This window comes from Meles meles, chromosome 7, assembly GCF_922984935.1.
Source record: "Meles meles chromosome 7, mMelMel3.1 paternal haplotype, whole genome shotgun sequence".
Classification (NCBI taxonomy): domain Eukaryota; kingdom Metazoa; phylum Chordata; class Mammalia; order Carnivora; family Mustelidae; genus Meles; species Meles meles.
Genome location: NC_060072.1, coordinates 101975984 through 101997869, shown reverse-complemented (window position 1 = coordinate 101997869; position 21886 = coordinate 101975984). Strand labels below are relative to the sequence as shown.

At 42.3% G+C, this 21886-nt stretch overlaps 1 protein-coding gene across 1 annotated transcript in view; it reads left to right on the top strand.

Annotated features, from left to right (window-relative positions):
• The window catches only part of PPM1H (protein phosphatase, Mg2+/Mn2+ dependent 1H), a 258148-nt gene extending 238582 nt beyond the window's left edge, over positions 1 to 19566 (top strand). The window contains exon 10 of the mRNA XM_046011468.1: positions 19181 to 19566. Within this exon, the coding sequence (XP_045867424.1) occupies positions 19181 to 19328 (148 nt within the window). The 3' untranslated portion in view covers positions 19329 to 19566. The remainder of the gene's footprint in view (positions 1 to 19180) is intronic.
• Positions 19567 to 21886: the final 2320 nt, after the last annotated feature.

The window sequence follows — 21886 nt, the reverse complement described above, 5'->3', positions numbered from 1 at the left end:
ATAAAAGTGAGAATTAAAAATTCAGTGCATTAAACAGATGAGAGATAGCTGAAGAAAACACTGGGGAGCTAGAAAATTGATCTGAATAGTCCAGAATATAGCTCAGAGAGACAAAGAGGAGGGAAAAATGTAAAAATGAGATTATGAGTCTAGGGGTAGTAAACATAGTAAACTGAAGATCCAGAAAGGCCAAAAGATTTCAAGTAAAAGAAATGGAAATTATACGTAGATATTTCATAATGAAACTGAAGAACTTTAAACAAACAAAATAATGAAAGCAGCGAGAAAGAAAGGCAAAACAGATCTATATAAATAACTAGACCAAAAGCTGACTTTTTAGAAACAACAATAGGATCCAAAAGACAGTGGAGTTATATCTTCAGTTGTCTAAGAATATTTTATTAACATGAAAGTTTTTTTTAACATAATATGGAAGAATTTTTCATATGTAGTAAAAATATTATTAAAGAGGATAAATTAAAGACATTTTCAGGCAAAATACAACCTGAGGAATTTTAATACCAACCAAAGTGCTCTGAAGAAAATTCTAAAGGATGCACTCCAATTAAAAAAAAGAAATGGTCCCAGATGGAAGATCTGAGAAGTAAAATGGATTATTAAGCTAGAATCTTAGTATAAAATTTATAGATACATTGGCGATACAAAACAGAAACAATGTCTAATGTGTGGTACTAAAAATGGTAGAATTAAAATACTAAATAAAAACACAATAAATTGGCAAGGGAGATTGGCAAATCAGTTTATAGTGTGCTGTGATTCTGTTGGAAAAGAGGTTCTCTTAAAAGAGTTTAGGGGCACCTGGGTGGCTCAGTGGGTTGGGGCCTCTGCCTTCAGCTCAGGTCATGATCCCAGGGTCCTGGGATCAAGCCCCGCGTCAGGCTCTCTTCTCAGTGGGGAGCCTTCTTCCCACCCACCCCCATCCTGGCCAGCCTACTGGCCATCCATGCCTCTCTGCCTACTTGTGATCTCTGTCAAATAAATAAATAAAATCTTTAAAAAAAAAAAAAAGTTTAACTTTAGACTCTAAATGTCTTTAAGTAGCTAAGAAAACTATAGAAAACAAACAATATGTAACTTTCAACTAAGCAAGGGAGGTGAAACCTACATGGAATCAGAAACCAAACTGCTACATAATTTGTAAATCAAAAAATTTGAAATTACTTGGGTTTGGGGCTACCTGGGTGGTAAAGTCGGTTGGGTGTCCAACACTTGGTTGGCTCAGGTTATGATCTCAGGGTCACGCGATGGGGCCCCATGTCAGGCTCTGCACTCAGCACGGAGTCGGCTTGAGGTTCTCTCTCTCTCTCTCTCTCTCATGCGCATGCTTGTTCTCATGCGCACTCTGTCTCTCTCTCAAAGAAATAAATCTTAAAGAAATAAAAGATTACTTGGGTTTGAATAATGGGAAGATACTACATATCAGAACTTAAAAGGCTGAACTTCAAGCCTTTTATTTTTAATTTTTGGTGTAACTGAATGAGCTATGCATAGATAAAGACTCCACTCACCCCTGACCTGCCAGAAATACCTATATTCCCCTCCATGTTATAAGATAACTCTTTCTGGAACTCCCCACTATATCCCAAGAAGACCCTGGCCACAAGCTCTAGACTCCTTAGCATAGAGAAAGATTTTCTCAGACTCGGACCTCAGGGACTGAATTGTGTTATGGGGCTAGTTCTGCCTATACTACCATATAAACATGTACCTAAGGCTTCTTATAACTTCTAGATTCCAGGAGTCAAAGGAGTGGAGCTATCTACTTGTGGACCATGTGTTTTGTTTCTGAGTGCAGGCTATTAGTAAACACCTGTCCTAATTTTAAATATTAGGTCTGCTTCCCTTATTTTTTATAATAGCATCTAATTTAAGAACTGAAATAGAATAAACACAAAAGTAATGGAAAACATTATAGATAATAAAATAGAGAACAAATATTCAATAAAAATAAATGATAAATGAATTTAGTAAAGTTGCAGAATACAAAATCAGTATTCTGGAATCTGTTGAGTTTCTCTACACTAATAACAAACTAGCAGAAAGAGAATGTAAGAAAACAGTTCCATTTACAGTTGCATCAAAAGAATAAAATACCTAGGAATAAATTTAACCAAGGAGGTAAAGACCTATACTCTGAAAACTGTAAGACATGGATGAAAGAAATGGAAGAAGACAAAAAGAAATGGAAAAGCATTCCATGCTCATGGATTAGAAGAACAAATATTATTAAAATGTCTGTACCACTCAAAGCAATCTACAGATTCAGTGCAATCTCTATCAAAATACCAAAAGTATTTTTCACAGAACTAGAACATATAATCCTAAAATTTGTATGGAACCACAGAAGAATTGTCAAAGCAATGTTGAGAAGAAAGAACAAATCTGGAGATATCACAATCCCAAATTTCAAGATATACTATGAAGCTGTAGTCATTAAAACAGTATGGTACTGACACAAAAATAAATACATAGGGAACAGAATAGAGAGTCCAGAAATAAGGCCACATTTTTAAAAAAATTTTTATTTATTTTTTTTTATAAACATATAATGTATTTTTATCCCCAGGGGTACAGGTCTGTGAATTGCCAGGTTTACACACTTCACAGCACTCACCATAGCACATACCCTCCCCAATGTCCATAACCCCACTACCCCTCTCCCAACCCCCCCCCAAGCAACCCTCAGTTTGTTTTGTGAGATTAAGAGTCACTTATGGTTTGTCTCCCTCCCAATCCCATCTTGTTTCATTTATTCTTCTCCTATCCCCCTAGCCCCCCATGTTGCATCTCCATGTCCTCATATCAGGGAGATCATATGATAGTTGTCTTTCTCCAGTTGACTTATTTCACTAAGCATGATACCCTCTAGTTCCATCCACGTCGTCACAAATGGCAAGATTTCATTTCTTTTGATGGCTGCATAGTATTCCATTGTGTATATATACCACATCTTCTTTATCCATTCATCTGTTGATGGACATCTAGGTTCTTTCCATAGTTTGGCTATTGCAGACATTGCTTCTATAAACATTTGGGTGCACATGCCCCTTCAGATCACTACGTTTGTATCTTTAGGGTAAATACCCAGTAGTGCAAATGCTGGGTCATAGGATATTTCTATTTTCAACATTTTGAGGAGCCTCCATGCTATTTTCCAGAGTGACTGTACCAGCTTGCATTCCCACCAACAGTGTAGGAGGGTTCCCCTTTCTCTGCATCCTCGCCAGCATCTGTCATTTCCTGACTTGTTAATTTTAGCCATTCTGACAGGTGTGAGGTGATATCTCATTGTGGTTTTGATTTGTATTTCCCTGATGATAAGTCCACATTTTAATACTCAATCTACAGAGGCAAGAATGTACAGTGGGGAAGACTGTCTTTTCAACATACGGTGTTGGGAAAACTGGACAGCTACATGTGAAAGAATGAAACTGGGCCACTTTCCTATACCATATTTATACTTATTCATATCTTATAAATTCAAAATAGATTAAAGATCTAAAACCATAAAATTCCTAAAAGAAAACATAGGCCATAAACTCTTGGCCTTAGCAATGTTTTTCTGGATTTGTTTCCCAGGCAAGGGAAACGAAAGCAAAAATAAACAATTGGGACAGCATCAAACTAAAAATCTGTTGCACTGCAAAGGAAACCATCAACAAAACGAGAAGGCAACCTATTGAGTGGGAGAAGATTTTTATAGTTGTTGATATATCTACTAAAGGGTTAATACCCAAAATATCTAAAGAACTCCTGTAACTCAACACTCCAGGGGAATAAAAAAATAAAAATGGGCAGAGGACCTGACTAGACATTTTTCCAAAGAAGACTTACAGATGGCCAAAAGACACATGAAAAGATGCTCAATATCACTAACCATCAGGGACATGCAAATCAAAACCAGCATGAGACAGCACCTAACAACAGAATTACTTATTATTTATCATTATTTATCAAAAAGATAAATAACAAGTTTGGCAAGGATGTGGAGAATAGGAAACCTGCCTGTACTAATTGTAGGACTGTGAATCGGTAGAACCACTATGGAAAACAGTATGCATGGTTCCTCAAAAAATTAAAAACAAACACTGTATGACCCAGTAATCCACTTTTGGCATTTACCCGAAGAAAATGGAAACACTCAATCAAAAAGATATACTCATCCCTCTGTTGATTGGTTTTACTGCTGCAGCCAAGTTATGGAAGCTGCCTCGGTGTCCACTGATGAATGGACAAAGAACATGTGGTGTATATACACAATGAGATATTACTCGGCCATAAAAAAGGGGGGGCATCTTGCCGTTCTTAACAACATACCTAGAGGGTATTACGCTAAGTGAACTAAATCCAAGAAAGACAGATACCATATAAATTCACTTTAATGTGGAATCTAAAAAACAAAACAAAGGGTCAAACAGAAACAGACTCATAAATACAGGCAACAAACTCATTATGTCCAAAAAAAAGTCATATGTCCACCAGTGAATGAATGGGTAAGGGAAATGTGGCATATAATACAATGGAATAGAATATTAATCAGCCTTATAAAAGAACAAAATTCTCACAGACGCTACAAAATGGGTGGTGGGTATTGACATTATACCAAGTGAAATACCCAGTCACAAAACAAATACTGTATATGATTCAATTTATTTTTTTTCCCATTTTATTTATTTTTTTCAGCATAACAGTATTCATTGTTTTTGCACAACACCCAGTGCTCCATGCAAAACGTGCCCTCCCTATTACCCACCACCTGTTCCCCCAACCTCCCACCCCTGACCCTTCAAAACCCTCAGGTTGTTTTTCAGAGTCCATAGTCTCTTATGGTTCGCCTCCCCTCCCCAATGTCCATAGCCCCCTCCCCCTCTCCCAATCCCACCTCTCCCCAGCAACCCCCAGTTTGTTTTGTGAGATTAAGAGTCATTTATGGTTTGTCTCCCTCCCAATCCCATCTTGTTTCATTTATTCTTCTCCTATCCCCCTAAGCCCCCATGTTGCTTCTCCATGTCCTCATATCAGGGAGATCATATGATAGTAGTCTTTCTCCGATTGACTTATTTCACTAAGCATGATACGCTCTAGTTCCATCCACGTCGTCGCAAATGGCAAGATTTCATTTCTTTTGATGGCTGCATAGTATTCCATTGTGTATATATACCACATCTTCTTTATCCATTCATCTGTTGATGGACATATGATTCAATTTATATGAGGTACTTCGAGTAGTCAGATTCGTAGATTCACAAAGTGAATGTGAGGATATTGTGAAGCTACATGTATTCTTTCATAGGTACATTGTAAAGATATTAATTCGCTCTTACTGATCTTTAGAGGCAGTACAGTTAAAACCAGAATTCCAGTGAGGTTTTCATACCACTTTATAACCTTATTCTCAGATGTATGTGGAAGAACAAAATGCCACGAACGTTTGTGGCATTTCCGTATGGGTCCTACCCTTCTAGACAGTAAGACAAAATCAGAACAATTAAAACAGCCTAGAAAAAATTAAAAATTGAATCCTTTCCTCACACCATAGACTAAAATCAAGTCCATGAAAATTTAGATTTAAATGTGAAAGGCAAAATAATTTTATGATTTTATGGAATTGTCTGCCATTAATGGAAATATGTATGTCAATTACTTGATGTTTTTTGATATGAAACTATGTGATATAGACAACCCAAGTATGTCCATGTGTTTTTTATAGGTACAGTTGAAACTAGTGAATGTTTAGTCACAATTCTCTTCACTTTCATGGTGTGTAAAATGCGGCTAGTTTATATAACTTGAAAATCTATTTTATTTTATTCATGACTGAAATCTTGGGAGTCCAGGATGCCTCGTCTCTTGTTTTTTAAATGAGTGAAACTTTGGTAGTTTATAGAGTGTGTAATTTGTAAAAGTTTGTTTTGTCAAAGTAAAAGGTTCACATTAAAAAAAAAAACTTATAGAAAATACTTTGGGAGAGACTGTCTTTATGATCTTAGAGAAGGATTTCTTTTTTTTTTTTAAGATTTTATTTATTTATTGACAGAGATCACAAGTAGGCAGAGAGGCAGGCAGATAGAGAGGAGGAAGCAGGCTCCCTGCTGAGCAGAGAACCCAATGCAGGGCTCCATCCCAGGACCCTGGGATCATGACCTGAGCCAAAGGCAGAGGCTTTAACCCACTGAGCCACTCAGGTGCCCCTAGAGAAGGATTTCTTAAAGAAGACCCAGAAAGCACAGACAATAAAAGATTGATAACCTTAACTGCATTAAAACTAGCAACTTTCATTCTTGAAAAGACAACATAAAGAGAGTAAAATGACAAGCATGAGCTGGGGAAAGATTTTTGCAACTTGTGTTAGTGAAGAGGGATTCATAGCCAGAAAATATAGTGAACTCTCACAGGTCGATAAAGGAAACACAAACAACCCAGTAGAAAAATGAGCAAAAACCAAACACTCATGACACACAAGAACATTAATAGCCAGTAAATGTATTTTAAAAACACTCAACTGCTGTAAGCAGAGAGGCACAAATTAAGAAAACGGAGTAGCCCAGATGGCTTTGCGAATCTGTAGAAGTTGGGCCTTTGCATATCCTGTGACTCCAAAATTCTCCCCTCTCTCGCACTCTCTCAAATAAATAAGTAAAACCTTTTTTAAAAAAATGCACGTATTATGATTCTATTTACATGAAGTAGAAAACTAACAATGTATCATTTAGGTATATAAATACTAAAACTGTAACAAAAAGCATGACAGTTAAGTCAAAATTGAGGATAATAGTTATGTTGGTAGAAGGGGTGACAGGGAAGGGAAGGGTATGTATGTGCTTGAGAAAAGGCCACAGTGAGCTTCTAAGGTACTTCCTGGTGCTTATTCCTTTAGCTAGATGGCAGGTGCGTGATTATGCACACTGTTTTGAAACTACATATTTGTTTTGCATTTGTTCCTGTGCAGAGAGGCATAGGAACTATGAGAGGCAGCATAGTCCCGGTGCTTACTAGCATGGAACTGAGTCAGGCTGCCTGCATTCAAATCCTGGTTCTGCCCCTTTCTCGACTTGTGTTTCTTAACCGCAGAGCAGTGCCTCAGCTTCCTCCTCTGTGAAATGGGGGTTCCAACAGTACTGACTTTATACATCTCCATAAAGTGAAGTGCCTACTAATCACTAAGCAGTAATGGGTATTTATTGTTGCTATTCTGTGTTTGATGCTGTTTTTCTATGTTTCATATATTTCCCAACAAAAAATACTCCTTCAGGAAAAAAGTGAAGTGAGGCAGTCTCTCTCTTCCTTGACTTGTTTGGTATCCAATTGTTTGCATTCTCTCCTTTTTTTAAAGAAGATTTTATTTATTTATTTGACAGAGACACAGTGAAAGGGGGAACACAAGCTGGGGAAATGGGAGAGGGAGAAGCAGGCTTCCCACTCCCAAGCAAGGAGCTCAATGAGGAACTCGATCCCAGGACCCTGGGATCATGACCTGAGTCGAAAGCAGAGGCTTAACGACTGAGCCACCGAGGCTCCCCTGGATTCTTTTATTTGAACTTAAATTAATCTTTCTCCTGTTGAGCTTTTAGTTTTAATCTGTGTTTTATATCCTGCTTGTTAGCAACATTCTGGCTGGTTTTCTCTACTGTGATTATTTTTATAAAGCTTTGCAAAGCCAGCTGACAGGTACAAGTGCGAAGGCACCAAACACTTTTTTTTTTTTTTTTTAATCTCTCCAGGCTGGCTTGGTTTTGCTTACCAGCCCATCTCTCTCCATGGCAACAAATCTGCCCTCCAGGGAGTGGTATAACCTACGGGCAGTGTTGTCGCTGGGCAGGTGCACACCCGGTGAAAGCGGGCTCCAGGGTTCCACAGAACTGCTGCCTTCAGAGGCGGGCCTTAGAGGGCTTTCCGCGGAATGAACAGGGCAGTAAAGAAAAAGGTTTTGTGTCTGCCTTTCAGGGAAGATGGCAAACCAAAGCCTAAGAAAGACTTCTGTATCTAGTAGATGAATGAGTGAAAGGGAAGATTGCAAGATAAGCACCATTTTATTGGTAAGAAGGAGAACACTGGGCTGGAGATCAGAAAAAATTCTGGTTGGCTCTTGAGACCTTAAGCAAGTAAGACCTTATAGGCAGAGGTTTCTCCTTTGCCACATAACTCCCATTCAGATTCATTCATTTGGGAAATATTACTCAGGACATGTTTTATGAGCCATGGTCTGCTGGGAATTGGAGAAGAAACCTGGGAAGCAAACAGACCTGGCTCCTGCCCTCTGGGAGTTTAGAGTCTAGAGGCACTTAAGGAAGTTACAATAGAAGTGATTAAAGGCAGCTGAACCCAGAGCAAGCGATAGCCAAGAAAGCCTCCCACAGGAAGGGATGTCTAACCTTAGACCTGGAGAGCAAATGAGGAGGAGGGAGAGCTGGGCAGTGGAAGGGCAAGGTGCGGCTGGGGAGGGAGGACAGGGTGCAGTCGAGGAAGCAGGTGGTCAGGGTGGCTGACTGGGCTGAGCGTAGGGTGCTAGCCACCCACGAGGTGTGAGAGGCAAATGGGCTATGTGTGGCCGGCCCTAGGAACTCACAAGAATTTTTTTTTTTTTAAGAATTTATTTCTTTGGCAGAGAGCGAGCAAGAGATCACAAACAGGGAAAGGGGCAGAGGAGGAAGGAGAAGCAGGCCTCCCACTGAGCAGGGAGCCCAATGTGGGGTCAGTCCCCAGGACCCTGGGATCATGATCTCAGCCGAAGGCAGACGCTTAACCAACTGAGCCACCCAGGTGCCCCAGGAACTCACCAGATTAATGAGTACGGAAATTAGTTTAGGAAAGGAAGTCTGTAATAATGACAGGAAGTGTATGTAATTCATTTATTCCATAATCTATAATCAGCAAATCGCCTGTGCAATCTGATGGTGAAAGCACGAAATGTGGGTTATTTCTCTACCCCATTTGCTCCTTTGTAATTAAACTATGCTAGGAAATCAGAAAAACTGAATTTATTGCACACTTATGGCTTAGAAGTGATATAAACTTTTCTCTTTCACGGGCGACGTATTTGTACATATTCTATGTGTGATTTGGGAGGCGAGCCCCACACTTGTGCCCTGGAGGAGTGTGTCTCTTTGTGTGGCCCATGGAGAGCTTGGGCCCGAATGCCGTGGTAGGGGGTTGTTCCAACTGGGAGCTGTTTCGATCTTCCTGTGCTATTGAAATACGAGGGAAAGTCATCCTAATGAATTCTAGTCAAAGTTGTAATGTCCGTGAGGAGGAAGGACCCACTTTATAATCACAGAGGCTCTGTGGGCTCTTCCTTGGCCAGAAGGTTCACTTCTACCCACGTGTGGCCCAGGACCAAAGGTTTATCTATTTAATCATGTTGGAAGGTGGGGCCTGGCTGGTTGGCTGGCTTGCTTGCTTGCTTTTCTTTCTCTTTCTCTTCCTCCCTTTCTTCCTTCCTCTTTCTTTCTTTCCTCATTTCCTTTCTTTCCTTCCTCCTTTCTTTCTTTTTTTCTTTTCTTTTGCTTGGAGTATTCCCGGAAGTAGAGCAGAGCTGGTACTTCTGTGCGTCCATGGTGGGGTCATGCATGGAACTGTTCATAGGAAGTATACCAAGCTAGCACTTGAGTTGGGTGGTTGGAACTCGTGGAGTTTGGGCTATACAACTTGTAGTTCTCTGTAATACCAGGAAGATTCTCTTCTGAGGCCTAAACATCCTGCACAATTTGGAAAGGCTTCTGGGGAAAGGGCTGGAAGGGGTTTTCTGAGGCCAGCGAGGGATTGACTTATCCCCTCTGTCAAATTTAGTGGTAGAAAATTCAGTGGTAGATCTCCTGTGGTGAATATTTAAAATAGAGGCAAGTGTGTAAACATTCAAAGAGGATGCTTAATATTCTCAGAAAGTAATAAATTGTTGATATGACTGAGGGGGAAGGGCAGGGGCAAAACCGGAGGGAACTAGGGCTGAAGAACAGTTCACCAAACATGAGAGCACAGTGTGCAGTCACTTTCCAAATGCCGTGGCAATTTTGCCCAAAAATTTTGGCCGAAACCTGTCTGTGGAAACCTCCTCTTTGTACCATGGACCTACTGACCCTCAGTCCCCCTGCCATGACACGCAAGGGGCTTTTTATGAGCTATAAAATCTGTAGGTACAAATATACCATAAATTCCACAGAGCGTTTCCCTAACAAGAGAAGTCGTCTTGGGGCGCCCAAGTGGCTCAGTCGGTTAAGCATCTGCCTTTGGCTCAGCTCATGATCCCAAGTCCTGGGATTGAGCCCCGAGCCTCAATTGGGCTCCCCCTCAGCAGGGAGTCTGCTTCTCCCTCTCCCTCTGCTGCTCCCCCTGTTTGTGGAGAGAGCACACACGCACTTTCTCTCTGCCAAATAAATCTTCAAAAAAGAGAGAGAGAACCCTCGTTGGTGGTCACACTTCAGATGGTGTTCTTCACATCCATGCTCTCTGAGACTCAGAGCTGTGTGCATCGATGACGAAGAGATTCCTCCGTGGGAAGTCAACTCGCAAAACCGCCATTGACACGGACAGCAGCCCACGCGGGCAGCTATTAAGTGGTAGTTGATATTTCCTTGATAATGTGAAATTTATTTTGGCATAAGACAAAAGTTCTTTTTATGAAATCTTTCCGTGAATTAGCTGAACTAATTTCTACCACCACTGCATGGTTTTGAAAAACTATGCCTCAAATGCAAAAAGGAAGGGTGTTCCCCTGCCCCCCCCCCAATATCAATTACATGTTTGAAGAACAAATTTGTGAGTGCTTGATCTGCTATTTGAAGACCAGATAAAATCTGCATTTGGGTTTTTTTTTTTTTTTTTTTTGCAGTGTTTAGCATATTTAGAACCATGGGAACTGAGAAGTCAGTCTGTGACCTGCCCTTAATGCCCTCTGAAAAGCATGCCACCAGGCCCCTCTGCCCTTCCTCACGGCTGTTTCTGTGGCCGGCGGAGTGGAGCTGTGTGGCGCTTAGTTGGAATATCAGGGCACTTTAAAGGGCTTGCCAGGGGAGATTGTGAAGGAAATGTGCTTTTGCTGCCTCTCACATTGAAATTTTGCTATTTGGGGAACAAATGAAAATAAACACACACCAAGTAAGTAACTGGGGTGGGGGCAGGGGGCGGGGGGGCTGGTGCCAGAGGCAGAGGACTGGAGGAGGCCCGGCAGGTGTTCTCGCTCTCTCCTGTGAGCATGGGCAGCTCTCCCGGGTCTGTGGCCTTGTACCTGCTGGCACATTAACCCCTCGTGTACACAGTGGCCGTGTCACAGAGCTGTCATTATTCTAGTGTCTCAGGAACTCCCACCTGAGTGGAATCCCTGCACCCCGGGCCGGGGACAGAAGCTGTCACGAGTGGCTTCAGTGAGTTTAGAGGCAGACAAGGGACTAGTGTGGTTGAGCTCCCAGCAGTGAGCCTGAGAGATGCCTCCTCCTGGGATGAGTTGCCCGAGTCCAAATACAGTAAGAAAGCCCTCTCCAAACCGCCCCTCAGCCCCGACCCACCTGGTCACCGTAGAGCCCTGCCTGCGTTCCAAAGCTTGGGAGAGCTTTTCTACCTCTTAAATTTCAGAGGCCTACTCAGAATGCAAAGAAGATTCCTCCTCCTGTTCCCATCACACTCTATTACTGCTGGGCATCAGCAGATGGAGGCAGCCTTTTATATGCAAATATTTGGAACCCATTAATTCCCCCGTTCCTGCCACCTACCTCCCGCTTGTGAGACCCTGATCTGTACCATCTAAATGGCAAATAGCAGTTCCCACCCAACTGGAACTATTAAAGCCTTTAAGGCATGGTGATAGCCCGAGGCCTGAAATGGATGTAGCTTTGACACCAGTGCTGATTCAGATGCGGTCTCTGTGAGAAACATGCTCTCTAAGAGGTGGATGACTGAAGGCAAATCCCTTGGGGAAGAAAAAGACATTTTACGATTAATGAGGAAAATGATAGCTGACATGTACTGACCTCCCACCAAGCGCCAAGACAGTGCTGGGTGCTCTGTGGAAGGATCTCGTTCATTCTTTGGAGGAGCCTTTGAGGTCTGCCCTGTCATCATTCCAGATTTATAAGTAAGAAAAGAAGGGCTCCAAGAGGCTCTGGAATTTTTCCAGAGTGCCCAAGTGGGCCGTGGTAAAACCACAATTGGACCCTAGGCAACCCACACCCACACCCTGAGCCCCTTTGTGTGCTCTGCTGAGGAGGCGAAAGAAGTAAGAACTGCCACAGAAACGGCGGGGACAACAGAGACAATTGAGGATTTATGGGTCTCCTTCCACTCTGTTAGTGCCGCTGTGAAAGAGCTTCTGGCCTTCCCATAGTCCTTCAGCCCTCTTCCTCTCTTTGTTTTCCTCCCTCCCCTGCTGTCCTTTCTCTGCTCCCTCCCGCTCAGAGCCCGAGGAAGCCTCTGAGCCAAGCCCTGTGCCTTGTGCCAAGTTAGCTCCCTCCCTGGCAGCCATTTCTTTCAGCAGAGCTTTGCTGATCAATATTGAAAGTTGCGGCCAGAGAAGAGAAATGTTCTCAAAATACAAAACTTGTCTCCCAGGGAGAGTCTTTCTTAGAAGAGAGCGAGTCCTTCAAACTGCTCCAGCAGTTCTCTCATGCATTCTGACCAAGCATTCTGAATAAAGCATCCAGGAATGGCCCTTCCTGCGTCTGCTCCACATCCAGCTTCCAGAAGGGCCGGGCTCTTCCGCCGCCTCACACCCTCAGCCCGAGTGCAATGGAATCCGCTTCCCTGTCACTGTCTTCAGCTGTGCCATATTCTTCTTTGCTCCTCTCCTGTATATTTTTGTACTCACATTTCAAGTTTTAACTCCGTCTGTGGCACATGTCTGCCCTTGTGCTGAGTCTCAGTACCAAAATCTGTAGAGCTCTCCCGTTTTACTGCCACATTTAGCAATTTCTTTCATAGTCACCAAACCAGGCAGACTTTGTCAGGTAGAAATTGGAAGAAAACCAAATGGAAGTGGGGATACTGAGTTCTTTTTGTCCAGAGAAAGTTATTTCCTCTTGTACCAGTTTTGATATAAAGCAACCTTACAAATGGTTTCATGCCTGGGGCAAGTTGGCTCTTGAATATGGATGCCAGTGGGTTTTGAAATGACCACCAGCCTGGCTGAATACTGGAGTTGAGACATATACCGTCTCCCAAGAACTGGCTTCTGGGGTTCCGTGGAGTTGGATCATTTATGAGGAAAGCTCCTACAAGTGCCCTCATTTTACCTGAATGTTGTTTCCGACTTCATTTCAGGACTGGATCTCCTATAGCTTGAAGGAAATGTCAGGGAATTGGTCTTAAAGAGTTCAGCTGTACTGTTAAGTCACTGAATACAGCATCTACTCAGTTCCCTTCAGTTATCCACACAGGCTGCTTTTACAGAGGGGTTACCACACTCATCAGAGAAGTCTGGCAAAGAGAAATCACATGGAGGAATCTGAGCTCCTGGCAACAGTGTTGGAAGAAGTGATCCTAGGCATTATCCCTAAGCCTCCCACTCAGGTCGGGGCCCTCCTTCCCTGAGGCACATAGATACATGGATGCCGGCAAGAACCTGATGAAACTGAAGTTCTTTGAGAAGGGGATATGGTTGGGTAGACTCACCACACAGGAAGTGGGAAGTTAAACCTCACAGCACTCCTGTGTTATGAAAATCCTAAACCAAGAAATTACATGTTCTACAGTTGGAAAACCTATAGTGTTTCCTAGTAAAAGCAAATTTAAAAATCTCTCTGTAATCTAGAGCACAGAGTAAGCAATCCTACCAAAGAGAAACATCTTCAAACCCACTGTGAGAAAGAATAACTAGATACAATGGAGCCTTCTCTCTACCTCTCCAAAGAAAACCCAGTAGAACAGGTTGAAACTTTAAACATGTACAGATAGAACCACAAGGCACGAAGAGCAGAGTTTGGAAAACAACCAAATGGAAATTCACAATGGGGCAAAGTATATCACTAAAATAAAGTTACCATAGTTCACCCTTGAATAACATGGGCTTCAACTGCATTAGTCCACTTATATATGGATTTTTTTGGACACAGTACTTTAAATGTGTTTCAATAATGTTTTCTACAGCTTACTTTATTGTAAGAATATAGTATGTGTAATAAGTATAACATACCAAATATATATTAACTGACTGTTTATGTCATGAGTAAAGTGTCTGAGCAACAAAGGCTATTAGGAGTTAAGTTTTTGGAGACCCAGAAGTTATACTTGGATTTTTGACTGTGATTGGTGATTGGTGTCCCTTAACCTCCATGCTGTTGAAGAGTTTACTGAATGGATTGAAGAGTAAACTGCTAAAACAGGAATTAGTGAATTTATAGAAATCAAAAGAGAAAAAAGAAGACACAAAAGAAGTGAAAATCTGGAAGGCAAAATGGGGAAGGTCTAATAGGAGAAAATATTAAAAAAAAAAAATAGAGTGCAAGCAATATTCAAAAAGTTCACAATTGAAAAACTTTCCATAACCAAAGAAATATCCTCTTATTTGAAGGAGTAAAACAGATTTTCAACCTAGATAAAAAGGAATCCTCATTGTTATGTCTTGCTGTAACTTCATACAATCGATAACAACAGTAAAAACTTTAAAAGTTACCAATGAGAAGATATTTTCTTTCTTCCTTTTTTTTTTTTTTTCCTAAAACATGACAGAGACAGAAGAGAGGGAACACATGCAGGGAGAGTGGGAGAGGGAGAAGCAGGCTTACCACTGAGCGGGAGCCCGACATGGGGCTCCACCCCAGGACTCTAGGATGACGACCTGAGTTGAAGGCAGATGCTTAACAACTGCGGCACCCAGGCACCCCAAGATATTTCCTTATAAAGAAATGTCTTTTCAGTAAGAGAAATCACAATAAATGAAATATTATCTCTAAAATGCTGAGGGAAAATAATGGTCAATACAGAATTCTATACCCAATAAAGCTATCATGCAAGATTAAAAACAAAACCAAAAGATTTTTGTGGTCCAAAGACTGGGGTGAGTTTAATCCTTCTCAGACCATTGTTGAAAGAATTTCTAAAAATGGACTCCAACAGAAAAAAAAAAAAAAAACAAATCCAGAAGGAAGGAATGGATTTCAAAAAGCACAGAAGTTAGTATGTTAATTATTTGCATAGTTATGGGTTGTAAATGATAATAATGACTAATAGAGGCTTAAAAAGCATGAAATTCCACTATCTGGCAGTAACATGGATGATGATAGAAGGCATTCTAAGATCCCTTTATTTTCTGGAGGACATAATACTGATTAACCTACGTATTAAAAACTTAAGCATAAGTGCTAGAATGATAGAAATTAACTATCACCTCTAAACCAGTAGAGGGAGGGCAAGGTATTAAAGCAATCAACCTGACAGAAAGCAAGAATGAAGAAAAACATAATTGGAAAACACACAGGAAGCTATGTATATTTATATGTATTAGTGATGGCAGAAATAAGTTTAGATATATCAGTTTTTATAATAAATATAGCTTACATCTTAATAACTATGAGATTAGATTTTATTTTAATTAGCCATGTACCACTAATGAAATACACTTTAAAATACAAAGTTTAGAAGTCCTACTCAGTCTTGTGGATTTTTATCATCAAAAAATGACCATCTTTTCTTGCCCAAGATCGCATAAACTTAGGATGATAGAGGGGCAAGTCCCACTTTAGAAGTGAAAATAAGTGTTTATTGACGACTTCTTAAGTCTTAACTGGGGCCTCCCAAGGAACTTAAGAGGCATCAGAGAGAAGAGCTTGTGTCATGTGTCATGAAAGCTCAGGTGCAGGAGAACTAGAGTGTGTGGAACAGAGTGGAAGCTGTTTATCCCCGACTCCCTCTCCCACCCCGCCCTGAAAAGAATCAGAAAGACAGGAGACATCAGAGGCAAAGAAGATGGTCAGTGTTATCTGCTGGAGCAAGGTTGAGCTGAACAAATACAGAGAAGAAGCTTTTAGGTCAAGGTGTAAGAGGCCAGATGAGTGAGATGTAGTGGCCCCACTGGTAAGAGATTAAGGAGGAAAAGGGAAGAAATTGAAGAAGCAAAAATGGATTTCTGTCTCAAGAAGTTCAGCACCTAAGGGAAGACAGAATGGATGGTAAAGAAAAATTCAGGCTCAAGGGAAGTTACCTTGGAATAGCCAATAACCACTTTTAAGAATAAAATCTTAATTATCTAGAGCCCTCGGGGAAATGAGTTTCCTGGGTAACCATCTTTTCTAGGTGACCTAATGCTGCTTTTTAAAATACCACTGCTAATTTTGACCATTTTTTAAATACTCCGCATCACCAGCAGTGGCAATATCGGGGTGGTCTCTTGCCTTGAACTAAGGGTGACCCTCCTTTGTGACTTCTTCGTCTCACCTTGTTTTGATCTCTCTCCGTCGCTGCCCCACAGCGGCAGACCCGTAGAGGCCCTCCTAGGGCCTCTCCTAGGCTAGCCACAGAGAGCTGGCCTGAGTCTTTACTCTGTTTTTTTTGACATCTTGGAGCATCTTTCTTTTACTGTCAGCCATCTTTTACCGTAACTTGCCATCATTTTCTCTGTCCGGCATGCTCTTGAGCTGGGTGAGGGAGGGAGTGTTCAGCCCAGACAGATGAATCTACTTGGTGTTGACTCAGCCAGGTTTCTTCACTTGAAAGGCTAAAGTCTGGACCACTGCAGTCAATCACCAGGATAATCAACCACTGAGATCGTCAGCAGCCTTTCCCGACGTGGTTCTATCTCACAGACACAATTTAATATAAACCCAAGAGTCCTCTGGGGTGAGCATTTGAGAGACTCTGAATATAGTATAAGCTGCAGTGTGTGGATTTGGGGGCATCTATTTGGCTCTTTAGCCAGACACCTCTCTGGACTCCTTTCTGTTTATTTCCTGATCTCAGCAGGGGAACCCTCCAAAAGGGCTAACCGGCTGCATCTTCTCTCAAGTGCAACTGAAGACATTTCCGCCGCAAAGCTGGTAATTCTCTCCATTCAGATAGAAAAAGAAGGTGTCTCTCCTCCCCACCCACCAGCTACCCTCCGGGAGGAAGAGCATTTATTTGGTATTAAACAGCCTCTCCTCTGCCACCTGTAGTGTGTCCTGCACTCCTCCCTTCTGCCTGGGCTGCAAGAAGACTTGCATCTCAAGGACTTTATGTCCTGGAATCTTAATCCTGAGATCATCTGCCGCAGACTTTAGTCTTAAATATTGTAACGATGGGCTGGATGCCAGTTGCTTATTTTTATTTATTTATTATTTTATTTTTATTTTTATTTTATTTTTGCCAGTCTCTTTTAATAGGAGACTCAGTAAATCCATAAAGGGTCTTAACAGAAGAAATAGAAGAGCCTTCTGGTGTTCTGAATTCCATAAAAATCACAGTTCTGAGGGCAAGGCAGAGACATTCCCAAGTAGGGAAAAGCCACTGGTAACGTCAGGGTGGTCTGTTGTTAAAGGTCTGTCGTGAAAGCCTTCCAAGAAGCCTTCTTTACAGGGTGACATTTATTATCTTGGTGATTTATCCGAGTCTAGCTTTTAGCTTTTCGGGTTCAGAAACGGGTTTAATCAACATACAAAGAACAGATTCATTGTCAGAGCTGGGCTCACCCTAACCAAGCTTACAAAATTGATCTGGAAACCGAGATGCCAGTTGACATTTATATGGAGAATATAAGTGACTGATACTCTTGGAGTACAATGACTGGCTCATTCCTTCCCTGTAGGCAGGCCTACACAAGGAGCCCGATCAGAATCGGGTTATTTGGTGAACGTGAAATCAGAATTAACGGTGAATCACGTTTAATGGCATAGGATGAGAGAGTCATTCATCCACACTAAATATGGTCCTACCAGCAGAACTAAATCTCTTTGAGGTCTGTCAGCGAAGACTCTCTCTGATTAGTATTTGGATAGACACCTGCCAGTGTTTTGTCTCATTTTTTTATGCCTCAAGGCCAAACCAGGCCCACACCCACCACAATCCCCTCTCAAACTGGTTTTTAAATAGTTATTAATATTTCCCTCTGGCTAATGATGTAGTCCTTCTTTTTCCTTAAGTTTAAACCTCTGTGAGCAATCTTTTTTTCAAATTCTTGGAGGACCACCCCCACTAAACCTACGTTGAGCAAGAAGGGAGTGTGGCATTGATAGGAGTGGGTAGATAGCCCATCCACACCAAGGTCCGTTCCCAAACACCTTTACAATTTTACTGTATTCCTATGCTACATGTACTATTAATGTTTTTATTTAAATCAACTCACTTTTTAAAAATAATTTTATTGGGCACTTGGGTGGCTCAGTTGGGTGAGCAACTGCCTTTGGCTCGAGTTGTGATCCTGGAGTCCTGGGATCGAGTCGCGCATCGGGCTCCCTGCTCAGCGGGGAGTCTGCTTCTCCCTCTGACCCTTCCCCTTCTCCTGCTCTGTCTCTCTTTCAAATAAATGAATAAAATCTTTAAAAAATAAAAAAATAAAAATGATTTTATTTTAAAAGATTGACCATACATGGAAAAATGACTATCCTTTGTCCTTAAAAAGGAATGTGGCCCCAAAAATAAGCACTGAAAACAAAAGCTCTTATGTTTCCCAAGTACTTTTTCAGCTAGGCATGGTTTGCCCAGCAAAGCTGTGAGCCTGAGCAGATCCATATTAAAGGCAGAATCACACTAAACAAAGACTTTCTCCTTGACATCACCAAAAACCTCAACAGACTCAACAGCAGACTAATTTAGGAGGTTATTTAATGCATGTGGTGCCTTGTCCATCTACCGTCTAAAAGAATAATCTCACGTTAGGCATCCCACAGTTTGGGAAAAGATGACCTAGACTTTTTTTTTTTTTTAAAGATTTTATTTATTCATTTGAGACAGATATACAGAGAGAGAGAGAGAGAGAGCATTAGCAGTGAGAGAGGGGCAGAGGGAGAGGGATAAGCAGACTCCCCACTGAGCTGGGAGCCCGAAATGGGGCTTGACCCCAGGACCCAGAGATTATGACCTGAGCTGAAGGCAGATGCTTAACCATCTGAGCCACACAGGCGCCCCAGCCTAGACTTTTTGAGACTTCAGGGGTATTTGAAAACTGTTTACAAAGCTGTAGTGATGCCTCCTTCTCAGCCTCCCCTGACTCTAGATTCCACCTGATACCTTACTGCTGGTCTCATTCCTGCTTCTCCCTACACAGGTACACACTGGCAGCTCAGGACCTGGTGATGCGTGCCCGCGGTGTCCTGAAGGACAGAGGATGGCGGATATCTAATGACCGACTGGGCTCAGGAGACGACATTTCTGTATATGTCATTCCTTTAATACATGGGAACAAACTTTCCTGAGAACGGCTCAGGGCATTGGGAGGACAGCAGGGGAGAAAGCTGGGATACCTCTTAGCAGGGTGGGACTGGGAAGTGCCCCAGCAGAGCTCCAGGAGATACAACCTCTTCCCATCCCAGGTCGGGGGTTTGCTGCCAAAAGTCCTCTGGCTGTACTTCTGGGGGACCCTTAGCTTTCAGTTTCCTCTTCAGTAACAGGTCTGGATACTCAACAGAGCAAAATATAAAGGCTGCTACTGAGTGTTGTGTTTCTTTTGGTTCCTTTAATAGGCCTCCTAGGCGGCCCTTGCCTATTCGGGGTACACATGTTGTATTTATTTGGAGTAGCTGGGCAGCCATTTTCAGGTGTAACTGGCAGAAGACTGGTCAAGCTGCCAGCTTCTCTACGGGTTAGAAGTACGGCATTGGAGAGCTGGGGATCATGCCTCAGAAAGTGTAAGCACCCACCTTCTAGTAAGCCTGACACTGATTTCAGGGAACACCATCTGTGTGTGTGTATGTGTATGTGTGTGTGTCTCTCTCTCTTCCTTCTTTCATGGCTATGGTGGGGTGAAGCAGGGATTTCTTTTCTTTTCGATATTCCTTGAATGTTAATTGTTTCCCTTCCATAAAACAGGCCTGGGACTTTCCAGCTCCCTACCGAGGAATTTGTGTGTCAAAGTCCAGCCCAGGCTGTCCCCAAACCCGGTATCCTACATCACCCAGGCAGCCTTCTGGAGCAGTGCCCAGGCCGACAGAGTCCTGTCTTTGTTGTGTAACAGTTTGTTCCTGAATTGCATTTTTCTCACCAAATCAGTGTGTTTTCTTGAAAATATGGGTGTTTTTTTGGACCAACAGTTCCTCTGTTGTTTTGAAGGGTCTCCCTTTTTGTGGCTTGAGATTTCTCTGAGAATCTAGGTTATCATTTCTGGAACAGTTGGCCCTCCCCACCTGCTGTGCCATGGGGACATATGTAAAGCAGTGTTTAAGAGATCAGAACAGGAAGCTCCATATATCAGTCAGGTCACCATACCTCATGTGAAGACCATTCCTCCATTTTGGATCCAGGTTCCATGGGCTGTGACTGTGCCCAAGGCCACTCCACGTCAGTAAGTATCCATGTTCTGTCAAGGAGCAGCAGTCCTGCTTTCCCCCTCGTCTTCGGGCAAGGCCCACTCTGAATAGCCGTTTGAGAAAAGTGAATCTGAATTGGGTTGACTGGTCATTCTGATGCTGTGAGCCCCGTTCCTTCTCCTTGGACTCCCGTCCCAGCCACCCAACAGCTGAAGCCGCACTTCCCAACGCTGCTCCACTTCCGAGTGTTCCTCACAAGAGCTGCAGAAGCAGTGGACACCAAGTCTACCTGCTGCTTCTCTCCCACGAGGAATCACAAAATAGATGTTTTAGAAATTACTTCTCTGAAGCCAACTACTGTTCTGCACTGGAGGTATCTGTAGAGTGATGTCCAGTTACTGAAGCTGCTTCCTGAACACCTCCTGCGGCTTCATCGCCATCTTGACAGTTTTGTGTAATTTAAATGTTCTTCCCACCCAATGAAGAAAAATGTCATTGATGTGATTCCCAAAACTGCTGGAGAGCCAATCCCAGCTCCCATGTTTGTTGAGTCCCTTCCCCAGAGGAGAGGAAAGGAACCTTTCCTCCAGGATAGTTCTTCACCTTCCTGGAGTTGTAGATATTTTATTAGGAAAGGTCTGCCTGGAGCCTCTCTACTCAGGAATGAATTCATTCCACAGTGTGGAAATGATGCCCTGTCTGGTAGGTAAAGTACTATGGGAATTTACTGAGCAGCTGTTAGCCAAAATGTTGCCTGGGAAGAATTGGACTACCGCCTCGTCAGGGGTCATCTTCATCTGACAGCTTCCCTCCTCCTCCAGGAGATCTGAGCAACCCCAGAAGGCTCTGCGGGGACAAGTCCATGGTAAACCATTTGCTTCTCTGGCAGAATAAGATGCTCTGGGACAACACGCAGGCATCTCCCAGCAGTGTGGTCCCCCTTCTGTTCCTGCCCTGGCTCAAAGTCACATGCAAATGGAAACCAAGGAAGTTTTTTGTGGAGGACTCTGACCTCCCTTCTTTGGGAAGCTGTCCTCATCAGCAGTCACCTCTTTCCCATGTTCCCATTGCCTTTCTGTTTTCTCTCCCAGGCTTCCGTGTTGGTCCTGCCTTGAGCTTTTCTACTTTTATTTGAGCTGCTGGAGTCTGACTTTGGGCGTAGATGTCATGAGAGTCTTCTACTCAATTCACCAATTCATGTACTGCCAAGAAATGTCTCAGGAAAAATTCTGGAACCCCCTTTTCCAGTTTATCCTAAAGTCTTGAGCATTTTGTTCTGCTGGTTTTAGTTAGAAAGGTATCCAGGAATTCTTTTCATAAGCCTCCTTGCTGGAAAGATCTTAGTAAAAACCTGAAGCCCTATTTCTATTGGGGGGATGAGAGGAAAATTACAAATGAGATGGATAAATCATATGTGGAAAAAGTGATTTATTTGTTAATGCCCATAGCAGATCTACCCAACACTGATATTGCTCTGTGAATTGAGCTCACTCTGTTTGGCTTTATTT